Below are 14632 nucleotides of genomic sequence, written 5' to 3' on the forward strand. Positions count from 1 at the left end.
ACATGCACACACACCCACATTACATGTACATGCTGCACGCATCACACACACATTACATGCACATGCTGCACGCATCACATACACACACATGTACGTCACATACACACGCATGCACACACACCCACATTACATGTCCATGCAAAGAGCATGCACACACCAACAAACACTCTGCTGGGCCTCAGTTTCCCGCCTGTAAGATGGGGGCGTGTAAGAGCTCCCACACCAGGGGCTGTGAGGCTCCCCTGTCCCCTGTCACCCTGAGCTGTCAGCACAGTTGCCTTGCACACGAGCCCGTGTAAGCTCGGTGCATCTGGGGCTTCTCTCAAGGACTTAAGGCCCTCCAACCTGGGGTCTGTGGTTCTGGCACTTCGGGCTGGGGTCCAGGCAGGCAGTGTCCCGCAGCCCCCAGCGTCAAGCCTGGGCAGGACAGGCATCCCATGGTGGGGACGTGTGTGAGGCCATGGCAGCCAGAGGGGCCTCAGCTTTTGCAGCTAAGAATGCTTCTTTAGGAGGTGGGGATCCCACAGTGGTCTCTGTGGGATTGTGCCCTTGCCACCGTGAGCAGGAGGCTGGGTCCCGGACCCTGTGGGCAGGGGTTGCGGTGCTGTGTGCAGTATGGAGCACAGCTGTGGGTCTGCTCGGGTGAGCCTGATCCTTGTTGTGGGGTGAGGCTGGCAGTCATAGTGGACAGGGGCCGCACAGGAGCAGCAGGGGGTCTTCCCCAGGGTTAGGGAGACTTGGAGCAACATTTGAGCCCAAGCAGGGCACTGGGACGCTTGAAACAAATTTGGAAATCCAAATTTATTTTAAATGAGAATTCCTAGAAGAGGAAAACTGAAGTTAAATCTTGATAAGCAAACGTAACTGAAAACATTTATTACAGTAAAATAGTGTTTCTTGTAAGATATATATATATATATATACATACATATACATATAAATTAAAGATAGAGGGCTCACTGAATTTGATCCAAGTTATTTGCCTGAAGTAAGATGATGATGTTGAAGCTGAAGCTCCAATACTTCAGCCACCTGATGTGAAGAACTGACTCATTTGAAAAGACCCTGATGCTGGGAAAGATTGAAGGCAGGAGAAGGGGACAACAGAGGATGAGATGGTTGGATGGCATTACCGACTCGATGGGCATGAGTTTGGGTGAACTCTGGGAGTTGGTGATGGACAGGGAGGCCTGGTGTGCTGCAGTCTATGGGGTTGTGAAGAGTCGGACTCGACTGAGTGACTGAACTGAACTGAAGATGATTTTAAGAATTAAAAACCATCACATCATGTCTCTTCCCTACTCTGAGTTCTGTGGTGCCAAGCTGGCTGTGATGGGGGTACATCCACCATGGGAATCCGGGCTTTCCCCTGAGGGCCGGCCATTGGGATCTGCCAGGTCACCACTGCATAGAGGATACAGTTAAGGAAACACGGAAGTGGATTCCTGTGTGGTTTGAACAAGTCAGCGGGAACGTCTGCCTCGAAAAGTACCCTGTTCAGGTGCCCATAGGGCCCTAGGGTTGGCCTGGGTCTCGCCCCTGGAACCCAGGGGTGAGAGCCTGTACAGGGAGCCCCATTCATCTGAAACTGGCATGCTCAGAGTTCTCACTGCCTTTTTTATTTTAAAAAAGTCATGTTTATCTGTAGAATTAATTCTTCATTCATGACATCAACATCTTTCCCGACATCATTTGAACCAAACATGTGAATTTTGCAAGTTTTATAATTCTGTACAAGCAGTCGTCACCAGCTTGCACGTGGGGAAGTCCTGGCATTTTATGACTTCATCTCACAGGCACTCGTCCAGAACCTGCTGCATGCCGGGCGTTCACCAGGCACCCTCTGTGTGCTGGGCATTCTGACTTGACCTTCGGACAGGCAGTGCCCCTCCCCCAGAGCCTGGGGAGACAGAGGCTGAGGGACAGTCATGCAGTGGGTGTCACCCTGGGGCTGGGACAGGCTGGGATGGAGAATTCTGGGCCCATCAGAGTCTGACCTGGGCGCCCTGGCCCTGCCCAGGTGGGCGAAACCTCCAGAGGAATGTGGGTGCCTGAAGTGGGTCTGCATCTGGGCATCGGAGAGTCATCTGTAGAGACTAGAGAAGACGTGCCAGGCCAGAGAAAGGCGGTGTCCACGGGGTGACTGCTGATAACAGTGAGCGTGTGTGCAGATGCGCAGGCCCAGAGAAGGCAAGGTGATTGCTGTGCGTGTGTGAGTGTTACGCTGCCAGGCAGAGAAGGCAGTGCATGGAGTGATTGACAGAGCGTGTGGTGGTGATCCAGGCCCAGAGAAGTGACTGCGGAGTGATTGCTGATAGCAGTGGTGTGTGAGTGTGTATGCGCAGATGCCAGGCCCAGAGAAGGCGGTGATGCCAGGCCCAGAGAAGGCAGTGTCCGCGGAGTGATTGCTGATAGCAGTGAGCGTGTGTGAGTGTGTACGCAGATGCCAGGCCCAGAGAAGGCAGTGTCCGCGGAGTGATTGCTGATAGCAGTGAGCGTGTGTGAGTGTGTACGCAGATGCCAGGCCCAGAGAAGGCAGTGTCCGCGGAGTGATTGCTGATAGCAGCAGTGAGTGCGTGCAGATGCCAGGCCCAGAGAAGGCGCGGGTGATTGCTGATGCCAGGCAGATGCCAGAGAAGGCAGTGTCCGAGTGATTGCTGATTGCTGATAGCAGTGAGCGTGTGTGTGTGTACGCAGATGCCAGGCCCAGAGAAGGCAGTGTCCGCGGAGTGATTGCTGATAGCAGTGAGTGTGTGTGAGTGTGTACGCAGATGCCAGAGAAGGCAGTGTGCAGATGCCAGGCCCAGAGAAGGCAGTGTCCGCGGAGTGATTGCTGATAGCAGTGAGCGGAGTGATTGTGTGTGAGTGTGTTCAGGCCCCTCCGCGGAGTGTTAGTCTAATCGAGTCCCAGGCCCAGAGAAGGCAGTGCCCTTGATTGGAGGGGTGACCGTACGCAGGCTGGCCTGGGAGGTGAGGAGCTGGTGTCGGCTGGGCAGGTATGTGTCTGGCTCCCCGAGGCGGAGGGTCTCTGTGGAGCGGCAGGACTGGCTGGGAGCCAGGTGGGCTTTCTGGAAAGCTCCCCTGGGTGTTCTGTGGGGAGCCAGCAGATCTATGAGGCGCTGAGCCGCTGCGGGGGGCCCAGAGGCCCAGGGGTGGTCGTGGCGGTTGTGCACATCGGGCTGGTTTAGACTGGGGTATGACCGACAGTGGAGGCGAGTGACTCGGGCTTGGGGGGTGGCTCAGGCCCTGGGGGTGGCACGGACCCTGGGGGTGACTCGGGCCCTGGGGGTGACTCAGTTCCTGGGGGTGACTCAGTTCCTGGGGGTGACTTGGGCCCTAGGGCTGCACTGGTGAGGACAAGGGAGGAGGGGTGGGTGGCTCCAGGGCTCTTGGCCACCATCCTCCGTGGTGGCCGCAGGACCCTCCCTGGGTGGGGGACCCAGAGAACAGACTTGGTTTGGGGAGACAGGTCTGAGGCCTGGGTTTGTGGGGCAAGAATGGGAGGAGCGGGTGGGCGGGTGTCGGCCCAGAGAAGGGGCCCGAGGTGTGGCCGTGGAGCTGCGGAGCTGGCCCCTCGCTGGCCGGCTGGGGAGGCCGGAAAGAGCATCCCGGGGGTCAGGGAAGCCAGAGCCGGTGAGTCACCGGGTCCCTGAGAAACCGGGATCGCAGCCCTGCAGGCTCGGGTGCAGGCCCCTGAGGCAGCGTTTACCGGGAGAGCGGTTTTAGGGCGGACGCAGAGGCCAGCAGGGGGCTGGATGGTGTCCCCCCAGGTTCATGTCCAGAACCTCAGAATGTTGGAAGCAGGATCTCTCCAGGTGTAATCCGTAAGGCTCCCAGTGATTAGTGAACATCGTCCCGGACTCGGGGTCCACCTGAACCCAGTGACTGGAGTCCTTATAAGAGAGAGGATGGGGAGACGAGACCCAGGGAAGATAGCCACGTGACCACGGAGGCAGAGATGAGGGATGCGGAGGCCACAACCCCAGGAACAGGGGTGGGGGGGGCCTGACAGCTGGAGGAGGCGGGAAGGAGCTCCCCTGGAGCCTGCAGAGGGAGGTGGCCCTGCTGACACCCCCAGATCTACGAGAGAATTCGTTTTTGTTCCCTTTAAGCCCTCTGCTTTGCCGTATTGTCACAGCAGACCCAGGAAACAAATACAACTACCTATGAGAAAAGAAAAACCTTTTGTGCTTAAAACAAATAATTTCACGGCAACTGAGCTTTATTTGCAGTTGATTTAAAGTTGCACGATGGGTTAAGCAGAGGAATGGAGGAACCCCGCAAGGCAGCACGCCCTTTCTGCAGCACGGCAGAGGCCCTGCAGCAGCGGGCTGAGCGGCTGCGGGGCCGCCGGCAGCACACATCCTGCTGGGCTGTCCTCCCTTCCCCGGGGCCGCCTGAGGACCCAGGCTTCCCGGCAGCTGCTGGAAAACCACCCGTGAGCAGGAGTACGGCGGGCAGAGTCAAATGCAGGCCTCAGAACTGAACGGAGGGCACGCTCGCTCTCTGTGCAGGGCCCTCCTTCTCTGGGCCCAGGCAGCTGGGAGCCGGTTGGTTGCGGGAGGTGGAGGGGTCCAGACGTCCCGTTGGCTCGAGGGCAGAGCCCGTGAGCCGCCGCTGTGGCCTTGGTGGGGGCGGGGCTGCGCTTGCCTCCCGGTGACATTGACCACCGGGGCGAGCCCAGCAGGGCAGGGTTCCGGGCGCCGTGGGGAGGGCCGGCCAGGCCCCCTTTGTTTGCCGTCACGGCTTAGGGAGCGCAGCCCTCCCCGGCCTCTCACTGCCGCTTTATTACTTCAGAACACGCTGTGCTTGGCCCTCAACCCGCCAAGCTGGGACTTGGAGAGCAAACAGTCCCAGACGTCACATGGATTTTAAAAGGGGAGATTAGAGAATCTGAAGTGAATGAAGAACAAATACACCTTCGGCTAAGCATTTACAATTAATGAATAGAATTTAAGAAGGCTGCGAGCCGCCCACCTGGGAAGGGGCCAGGAGCAGGGCTTAGTGTGAGAGTGTGAGAGTGTGTGTGCGTGTGTGTGCATGTGTGTGCGTGTGGCTGAGGGCAGGTGTGAGGGTGCAAATGCGTGTGTGGGTGTGAATGCTTGTGAAAACGTGAGCGTGTGTGTGACGGTGCGAGTGTCAGCAGCGTGTGACTGGGTGTGAGTGAGGGCGCGTGTGTGCATGTGTGTGAGGTTATGCGTGCCCACGTGCGCGTGTGTGTGCACAGCCTGCCTGGCGTCTGTGGCGGGCGGGGTGGGGCGCCCTGGTGACCCCAGAGCCGGCGGGGAGACCAGAGGGTCTGCCCCGATGGTGGAGCCCAGAGTGGGGTGTGCGGCTGGGTGGGCCTCTCCTTTCCAAGCAGCGTGTGAAACCTCTGCTCACAAGTCATTTGGGGGCAGCTGCCTGCTAAGGGAGAGCAGGTGGGTGTCCTGGGTAGGCTTGTGGTCTCTCCCTTCCCTGCCTGGTGGGGAGGAAGGGGATGGAAAAAAAAATCCGCCTGACCCTGCCAGGCCCTGGGGGTGGACACAGCCCTGGGTGGGGGCTCGGCCTGGGCCCCTGGCCTGGTGGTCCGTGTGCGGTTATGAAATTCAGTAAGAGCTCAGCGGTTGAAACTCTCCTGCCTGTGTTTGAGGGGCTGTGTTTGGGTCACCTTCGCTTAGCAAGTTGTGTGTCCTCAGCTGTCACAACCTGGGGAGGAAGATACTCCGGGGAAGAAGAGGAAATTCAGATTTCCCTGGTGCCCCGCTTGTTTCCGAGGATTGTCGTGCTAATTACAGATCAGTTTCACCTGCTCCTCAAAAATAAGCTCTTGTGAAGCGTTCCCTCTCAGTGACGGATGGAGTTTTCTTACACCTGTCAGTTACCAAGCTCTCGAAAATAAGAACGTTCAGAGGTTGGCCTCCCTGAGAAACAGACCCCAAGGCCCGAGATCCGCCTTCCCAGGAGCCACGCCTGGGCAGGGGCTGGGGACGGGGGCTCACGGGGCTGCCCAGAGGAGAGGCTGGGCCTCAGCAGTGCAGCAGCAGAGGCCTCTGTGACCCCACATCTCAGCTCTGGCGATGCAGTGCAGAGGAGGCTGCCCTGGGCCACGGGGCTGAGCTTCCCCATCTCCCTGTGGAGCTGTTGCTGGCTGTGAGCTGCCCCAGCGGGGGCCATGCCACTGTGGGTGAGGAATTTCGGGGGGAGGGTCTGAGTGCAGGGTCGCAGCTGTGAGTGGTCGTCACCCAGCCCTCCAGAGCCTCTGTCCTGGCGGGGCACGTGGGGTACACACAGTGGGGTACCCACTCTCCACTATATCCAAGAATTAATGATCGGGACTTCCCTCGGGGTCCAGTGGTTAAGAATCCACCTTGCAATTCAGGGAATGCGGGTTCCGTCTCTGGTTGGGGAACTAAGACCCCACATGCTACAGAGTAGCTCAGCCCGTGTGCCACAACTCGAGTCCGTGCGCGGCAAGGAAAGATCCTGGATTAACGCAGCGAATATCGTGTGCTGTAACCAAGACCCACCGCCGCTGAAGTTTAAAAAGCTGATGATAAATTTTAATATCACCATCCAGTTTGTTCACATTCCCAATTGACTCATATGTGACTGCTACCGTCTGAATTGCATCCGCCCTGCCCCCAAATTCACAGGTTGCAGCCCTAGCCCCCAGTAGGACTGTAGCTGGAGGTGGGGCCCGCAGGGAAGTAGTTCAGGTAAATGATGAGGGTGGGCCCCCATCCGATAGGGTCAGTGTCCTCCAAAGAAGAGACGACAGAGACCTGTGTCTCCCGGTGCACAGCTGTGGAGGACGGGCTCTGTGAGGACAGAGCGAGAGGGCAGCCAGGAGGGAGCCCTCGGGGGAGCCCGGCCATGCTGGGACCCCGATCTCCCTGGGACTTCCAGCCTCAAGGGCCGTGAGAAATACATTTCATCACTTAAGCCCCTGGCCTAAGGTATTTTGTGATGGAGGCCCGAGCAGACTGAGACAGTCGGGAATGTATTCGCACAGTTCAGTGTTGAAGAGGCACAGAAGGGCACCCAGGGACACCCGTGTCTGAGGACCCTGGTGACTCCAGTTCCAGGGTGACACTGCCTCTGTGCACCCAGGCTCCTGATGCTGGGTGCCACCGAGCTCTGAGTGTCCTATCTCTTCATACCCGAGAGCTCTAGCATCACAAAGGAAAGATTGATCAGTGTGACTGCACCCAGATGTAATACTTCTGTTGCTGTTGTTGAGTCACTCAGTCACAGCTGACTCTCTGACCCCATGGACAGAGGAGCCTGGAGGGCTTGCTTCTTCCCAGGCAAGAATATTGGAGCGGGTTGCCATTTCCTACTCCAAGGGATCTTCCTGACCCGAGGTTCAAACCCACGTCTCCTGCACTGCCAGGCTTTATATTTGTATTATAAAAATGTATATTATACTTGTATTTATATATTTATGTTCTTTACCACTGGGCCACCAGGGAAGCCCTATAATATTTTTATGTGCCACAAATACAAAAATAAATTGACAGTTAAACTTAAGCCAGGAGGGAGTTGTCATAGAAATGGTAGAACATAATTTCTGAAATTTACAAGGAGCTTGTATACAGAATAAAACAAGACCAACCATCTGATTGAAAAATAAACGCAGGAATCATCGGGCAGTTCAGAGAAAGGAAAAGGATGTTGCCAGTAAAATTTGGGCAGATGTTGCACCTCAGCAAAAATTAATGCAAATAAAACATCTTGGAGGTTCATTTGTCAGAAATATAAAATATTTTACAGATTGATCACCACCCTGTGTTGGTGAGGATATATGAGTTTGTGCATCCTTTTGTGGAGGGCAGTTTGGAAATACTTATCAAGTGCGTACCTTGATTCACCACTTTCAGGAATTTTCTCTGGAGAGATATTCTTAAAACACACCAAGGACGTGTATCAGAAAGTTATCCGCGGGGGCCTCCTCAGTGGCTCAGTGGCAAAGAACCTGCCAGCCGAGGCAGGAGTCACGGGTTTGATCCCTGATCCGGGAGGCCCCCATGTGCCACGGAGCAGCGGGGCCCGTACCCCGCGACTCCCGAGCCTGTACTCCAGGGTCTGCGCTCCGCAATGGGAGAAGCCGCCGAAGTGAGAAGCCTGGTGACCACGACTGGAGAAAGCCCTTGCGGCAGCGAAGACCCAGCGCAGCCAGAGACAAATAATTAATAATTTAAAAAGTGGTCTGCAGTAAAAGCGAGTTATAAGCAGCCTACCTGTCCATCAGCAGTAGAAGGAGAAACATCGGTGATTTGGGTTCTGATGGGGTCCTCTAACAGAAGACTGTGCAGCCACTGGGAGGAAAGAGGAGAAGCTCTGAGTGCCCACAGGCAGGGTCTCCACGGTACCCCTGGCCCTGAGCCCACATGCGGGCGGCAGGGCACCCCGCTCTCCTGTCTCCTCCGGTGGGACCTGCAAGAGACTGAGGATTTTCCAGGCCTCACTGTTTACATGGTGATTTTTTTTTAGTGTGTGAATGTAATACTCTTATTTTAAATGTATTCATTAAGGGACCGCCCTGGTGGTCCGGTGGTTAGGACTCCACGCTTCCACTGCAAGGGGCGTGGGTGCGATCCCTGGTTGAGGAACTAAGATCCCACATGCTGAGTGGCACGGCCAAAAAATTTTTTTAAATGCGTTCATTTAAAACTCAGTACCTGGTGAAAATATGGGTGAGAGCTGGGGAGTTTCCGGCTGTTGGAAGCGCCTGTTGGTCTGTGGGTCTGTGAGGGTCAGTGATGCCCACCCTGTGACACGCAGGCCCGGCTGTGTTCCAGGGAGTGAGGGTCATGCAGCCAGGCCCCCGCGGCGGCCTCACCACTGATGGGCAGCCTGGGTCTGGTAGGCCTCTGGGGCAGAGACGGTCAGCCTGGGCTCCCTGGTCAGTGGAAGCTTCCAGAACTCCCCTGCCACGGGGGTAGCGGGGGTCGGGGGGGGGTTGGGGGGGTTGGGGGCAGTTAGGCCACAGGGAGGCCGTTGGAGCACAGCTGGGGGCCAGTGTGCAGGACAGACTTGATTACAGGATCAGAGCCCAGCATGGTCAGGGGGGCAGTGGGTCTGCGTGGGAGGTGAGGGGCTGGGGGCGCTCTGAATGACCCTGGCCGGCTCCTGGGTCTCTGACGAGCCCCGGGATGCCCAGCCATCATGCAGACGTGGGTGTGGGGAGGGCACGGGGCCCTCTCAGCATTCTCAGTCTTTCTAGGTGGGGCTCTTGGAAGAGCGCCGGGCTCAGCTGGGGGTTCAGAACGGGTGGGTGCCCCTCCCCTCCCCCTCCCCTCCCCTCCTCCTCCCCCCACCAGGCTGCCATGTGACCCCCTCTCTCCCGCTCCGTCCCCCCAGGCGAGCACTGCGAGGTGAACGCGGTCTCGCCGCTGCGCCCACGGCGTGTGCAAGAACGGGGGCACCTGTGTGAACCTGCTCATCGGCGGCTTCCACTGCGTGTGCCCCCCTGGCGCGTTCGAGAGGCCCTACTGCGAGGTGACCACCCGGAGCTTCCCGCCGCAGTCCTTCGTCACCTTCCGGGGCCTGAGGCAGCGCTTCCACTTCACCGTGGCCCTCGCGTGAGTGCCCGCGTCCCCGCCCGTGCTGGAGGTTGGGGTGTGGTCTCGGTCTCGGGGCGGCCCTCCGGCCCTGCATCCGCGGTCGCCCTGGCCGGTGCTGCCTGCAGGACCCCGTGCAAATAGAGGGTGTGGCCCCTGATTCAGGGGCTTCCCCTGTGGCTCAGCTGGTGAAGAATCCGCCTGCAACGCAGGAGACCCCGGTTCGATTCCTGGGTCGGGAAGATCCGCTGGAGAAGGGATAGGCTACCCACTCCAGTATTCTTGGGCTTCCCTGGTAGCTCAGCTGGTGAAGAATCCACCTGCAATGCAGGAGACCTGGGTTCAGTCCCTGGGTTGGGAAGATCCCCTGGAGAAGGGAAAGGCTCCCCACTCCAGTATTCTGGCCTGGAGAATTCCATAGACTGTATAGTCCCATGGGGTCGCAAAGAGTCCGGCACGACTGAGTGAGTTTCACTTTCACTTCACTTTCCCCTGATTCGAAAGTGAGAAATTTCCAGTTGGCAACAGCAGAGCGTTAACGAGCTTGGGGCCCTGTTTGCCCAGCTCCCACGCCTGTGAAGCCAGCCCAGACGCCCTGGTGCTGCCCACCTGTCACCACACAGGCACCTCTGCCATCCAAGTGCCCAGAAATAGGGGGCAAGGGCTTGGGACTCAGACTCAGTGTGGGCTCCTGTGAGGTCTCTGGCGAGCTGGGTAACAAGGGCGAGTGGCCTCACCCCTTTCAGCCCTGGGCCCTTAACCCGTAACCGGGAGCAGGTGGACTGCACGCTCGGGCCATTCTTGTATTTTTTCATCTTTTTCTCCAAGAGAATTTGGATTTAACTTTTAATTTTTAAGATCTACTGTAAAGATTTTTCTCAAGTCCAACTTAGTAGAATAAGGTGTTTTCTGTGTTTGGTGAGCATTTGGGGACGCAGTCTTTGGGGACACAGTCTTCATGGGAGTGCGCCATCCGTGTGCCCCAGAACCAGATGCTTGCTCTGAGCTGCCCTTTGGAGCTCGGGGCCTCTTGGGGCAGGATGGCACAGCTCCTCTCCTGAGGGTCCTGCCCCACCCGGGGAAGCCCTCCCCTATCTACCCTCTGCCACTGCACTCAGGTCCTCTGAGTCCTTCACCCCCATGTCTCCCTGTCTGGCCGCTTCTCTCCCAGTTTCCAGCATCTTGGCCTGGGCCACCATCCTCCCCTCTGCTGACAGCTGTGGTGTCCTCGACTCTCAGCCTGCGCCAGGGGGATCCAGGCCCGCCTGCCACCCGGGGTGAAACCCAGCTTCTGAATACGGCACTCGGCGGCCTCCGTGTGCTGACCCCTGTGACCCCGATCCTGGCGGGGGCCGCCCTCACCTCCTGATGCTCTGGCCCCGCCCAGCCCTGCGTGGGTGTTTCCTCGGCCCCTCCCGCCTGCCCCCATCCCGTCTCCCGCTGCTTCCTTCAGGAAGCCCGGTGAGCAGGCCGGCCACGCCTGCATTCCAGTGCTGGCCGTCCAGGCTTGGCCATCGCCTGCTCGACTGCTGCCTTCAGCCTCCGATGCCCCTGCTTGCGGGATCAGGCTGCCGTCCACCCTGCCTGCCCCTAAGGTCCTGTGGAGGACACACAGTTAACACGGGGCTTGTACATTGGCGAGTTTTCTACATTGTGGCCCAAATCTGCTCGCTGTAAACCCATCCCCCACACTGGGCGGCCGGGTGGGGGGGCCTGGTGCCAGGATTCCTGGCCCTGATATTTTTTTTCCTGGTTGTCAGATCATTCGATTGGGCTCAAGTCTCTGAAGCAGATGCTCGTCCTTTGAAGCCTTTAAATGGCCCTTTGGGTTCCCTGGCTGGGATCCGGGCTTCAGCCCCAGGACTGCTGTGCCCGTGCCTGTCCACCCGCTGGCCAGAAGCTCCTCACGGGCTTCTTATCCTGCGTCCTGACACCCAGGGGCCCAGAGGCCACGAGCGGCTGACTGGTAGTTCCATGCCGACACGGTGTGAACACTTACTGTTCCCCACCTGTAGCCTGGAGATGTCACTGGGGGGCCTCCTGGCCTCCCAGAGCAGGGGCTCTTCCCCCCGGTGGGGGTGGAAGGGGTTGAATTGCAGAGGGCAAAGCTTCCAGGCATTCTCAGTGGTCTGGAGTGCCGGCTGGGGCTCTACAGAGGTGGGCAGACCCCTGAGCCCCCAAACCCACCTGGGCCCGCACACCTTGTCCAGCTCCAGCCCCCCGGTAGGTTCTCGGGCTTGGACATTCGCACTGGGTACAGATGTGTCCTCTTGGAGGGCATTCCGTTTACAGACGCAGGTCCCTGGTGAGATACCTTCTGGGCTCTGCCCAGCTCATCACAGACCTCAGCGTGGACTGCTCAGTGGCCAGCCTGCTTATCCTAATCTGCAGGCATTTCCCCGTTCAGCCCCCTTCCTGAATCTTCCTCGGAGGCCAGCTTTAATGAAAGAGCAAGAGCGGCCCTCATCCGTGAGCGTGCCTGTCCTGGATCCTTTGAGCATCGCCCCCTTTCCCGGCAACTTGGAAGGAGAGTGGGAGACACAGCTCTGGTCGGCCCCTTGGCCCGACCGCAAGGCTGGAGTGGTGTTTGATTCCAAGGGCAGTTGCGAGGTTTGGGCCGTGTGGAGCCTGCTGTTGGGGGTGATTGCTGACATCTTGGTGCACGGTTCGCGGCGCCACCACAGCCTGTAAACCAGCGAACCAGGGTCCCTCTCCAGGGTGTGGAGAGGGCGCACATGAGTTGGCATGTGCTGTTGCCCTCCCACCCTCTCACAGGGCCTCCGTGCCAGGCCCTGGTCCCGGCCCCGCCTGCTCCCAGCCCAGTCCCTCCCCTGCCCGTAAGCCCTGTGCACAGGAGGCCACCGAGTGGGCACAGCCTCCAAAACAAGGGCTCCTCTTTGGCACCCTCGGCAACTCTGCGTGCCATGTGCCTGGATGTTAAGCAGGCTCCTGTGGGTGCCCACCCCCAGGTCAGAGGTGCCCTGTGTCTTCTGGCAGATTCATTGCTCCGGGTGGTTTTGCTGTCTCTGTGGCCGTGGCCGCTCACCACTGGGCATGGCCAGCAGCCCTCCATCGAGGGCAGCGCAGCCACTAAGCTGCAGGGGGCTGACCTGAAAGGTGGCCGGAAGTCCTGGGGTTGGGGGGGGGTGGCCCACGGATGCAGAAACTGGCAAAGGAAATCTGGCAGCTCCAGACTCAGAAGCTGAAGAGCAGTCGTGTTTAATTCAGCGTCCCTCTAATTCAGCCTGTGTCTCTGCTCGGGAAGTGCAGTACTTTAGGTGATCATGTGACAACAATTTAGGGACAGTTTCCCATGGGCCTGATGATGGCTAAGGTGTCCAGGTGACGCCAAACCAGGGAGCGTTCTGCATCAAAAGCAGAATGTGAAAAGTCCCCCAGAGCGTGGGCGGGGCGGGAAGGAGCTGGCCCCCTGCCTGCTGGGGGCTGCGCCATGAGAAAGGTGGGCTGGGGCACCGGCCCAGGGCTTTTGTTTCAGGCAGTTTCTCTGGAAGCTGCGTCTCCCCTTTCTGGCTCTGTTTGCCCAGGGCCTGGGCTCGAGTGGGCGCCCCCGCCCGCCTCCTTTGTCCTTTCTGCTGCCCGGCCCCCTCTCCAGGCTGCGGTTTCTGTTTCTGGCCTTTCTTCTTTGGCGCTGTTCAGACCCTGCCCGGGGCCCCAGGGCTCTTCGTTAGCTCTTCCATCCTGGCAGTGCAGGGGGCCCACCCCTGAGGACCCTCCCGCACTGACCCTCTGCACCGGCTCCCACCCTGGTCCAAAGAGAAACCCACACCTGTCAGACCTGCAGAAGGGGAGCAGGTGCGGCCCGCGGGTCTCAGGAAGAGAGCCGCTGTTAATTCAGCTCCTCTCTTCTTCTGCCTGCTGGCTCCACATTTTGCTCTGCAGGTATTGTTTGGGTTGTCATTGGCGCCCGCTGCCTCTAAACCGAGGGGCTGCCAGCTGTGGGCGGGAGGTGTCAGTTCTGGGCACCTCAAGGAGTGGGAGCTGGGGTCAGGGCTCAACACTGGCTCCCACAGACCCCTGCTGCACGAGAGGGTAACTGACCTGGAATCAAAGAAAGGACTTTCCCCACTTAATCTTGGGGGAGAGGGACACCCAGCTGTCTCAGGAAACAGTCTTGTGTTTCCCCTGGGATTTGCGGGTTCTTTGTAACCATGGAGTCCAGGAGGTGTCGGGGTGTGTCGGGGACCCTCGGCTCTGATGGTAGCGGTCTCCTATTGGGTAGGAGGAGATTTCTGAGGCTCTTTGTTTCTTGTCGGAGTAAGTGGTTTTTTACTCTCGATGCTTCAAGTCTGACAAGACTATTTTCACGCGTCTGTTGGTTCACGGGAGCCCCATCCATGCATGGATGCAACACATGGGTGTCACACACTCTCCTGGACCAGATCTTTCTTGTTTGGTCTTGGAAATGCAGTTGTGAATGAGAGTCATCATCCCTCCCTTTAAAGGATCACTTGTCCTTTTGTAAACATTTTTTTATTTTAAAAAGTTTTTCAGCCTGCGGGATCTTTGTTCCCCGACCAGGGATCAAACCCTCGCCCTTGCAGTGGAACCTTGGAGTCTTAACCACCGGACTGCCAGGGAAGTCCCAGGAGCACGTGTTCTCCTAAAGGAACAAAGAAGCAGGACAATTTCAGAAATGAAATGAGTGGCGTGATAGACTGTGGGCGGGGCACAGTTTAGATAAAACGAGTTGGGAAAACACAACTGCAGCGATGCCTGGGAGGCCTGCAGAGGCGGGGAGTTCACCCCCGGGCAGGAGGCAGCAGGTGCGGAGGCCCCTCCGGGGGCAGGGAAAGGGCAGAGGGACCCAGCGTGGCTGGGTGGTGGAGACGAGGGGCTCCGGCCTAAGCTGGTCATCGGCACCTGCTTCCCGTGCCCTGGGGGCACGCGTGAGTCTGCCCCCCTGAGCAGCAGGCACCCTGCCTGTGTTCAGTGCCCAGACATTCCCCATTGGTAGAGCGTCTGTGTCACCCTCCTAGAGCATCATACGGAGGTGGTGGTAACCAAGCTCCCCCCAGAATCTGCTTTGCTCCTTCCAGAAAAGAACGTCGTTAATCAGGATTTGTGCT

At 58.2% G+C, this 14632-nt stretch overlaps 1 protein-coding gene across 1 annotated transcript in view; it reads left to right on the forward strand.

Annotated features, from left to right (window-relative positions):
• The window catches only part of CELSR1 (cadherin EGF LAG seven-pass G-type receptor 1), a 145188-nt gene that overhangs the window by 66878 nt on the left and 63678 nt on the right, over positions 1-14632 (forward strand). The window contains 2 exon segments of the mRNA XM_070371429.1: positions 9346-9364; positions 9366-9566. Of these exon segments, the coding sequence (XP_070227530.1) occupies positions 9346-9364; positions 9366-9566 (220 nt within the window).

Source organism: Bos mutus, chromosome 5 (assembly GCF_027580195.1).
Source record: "Bos mutus isolate GX-2022 chromosome 5, NWIPB_WYAK_1.1, whole genome shotgun sequence".
In the NCBI taxonomy this organism is placed as follows: Eukaryota; Metazoa; Chordata; class Mammalia; order Artiodactyla; family Bovidae; genus Bos; species Bos mutus.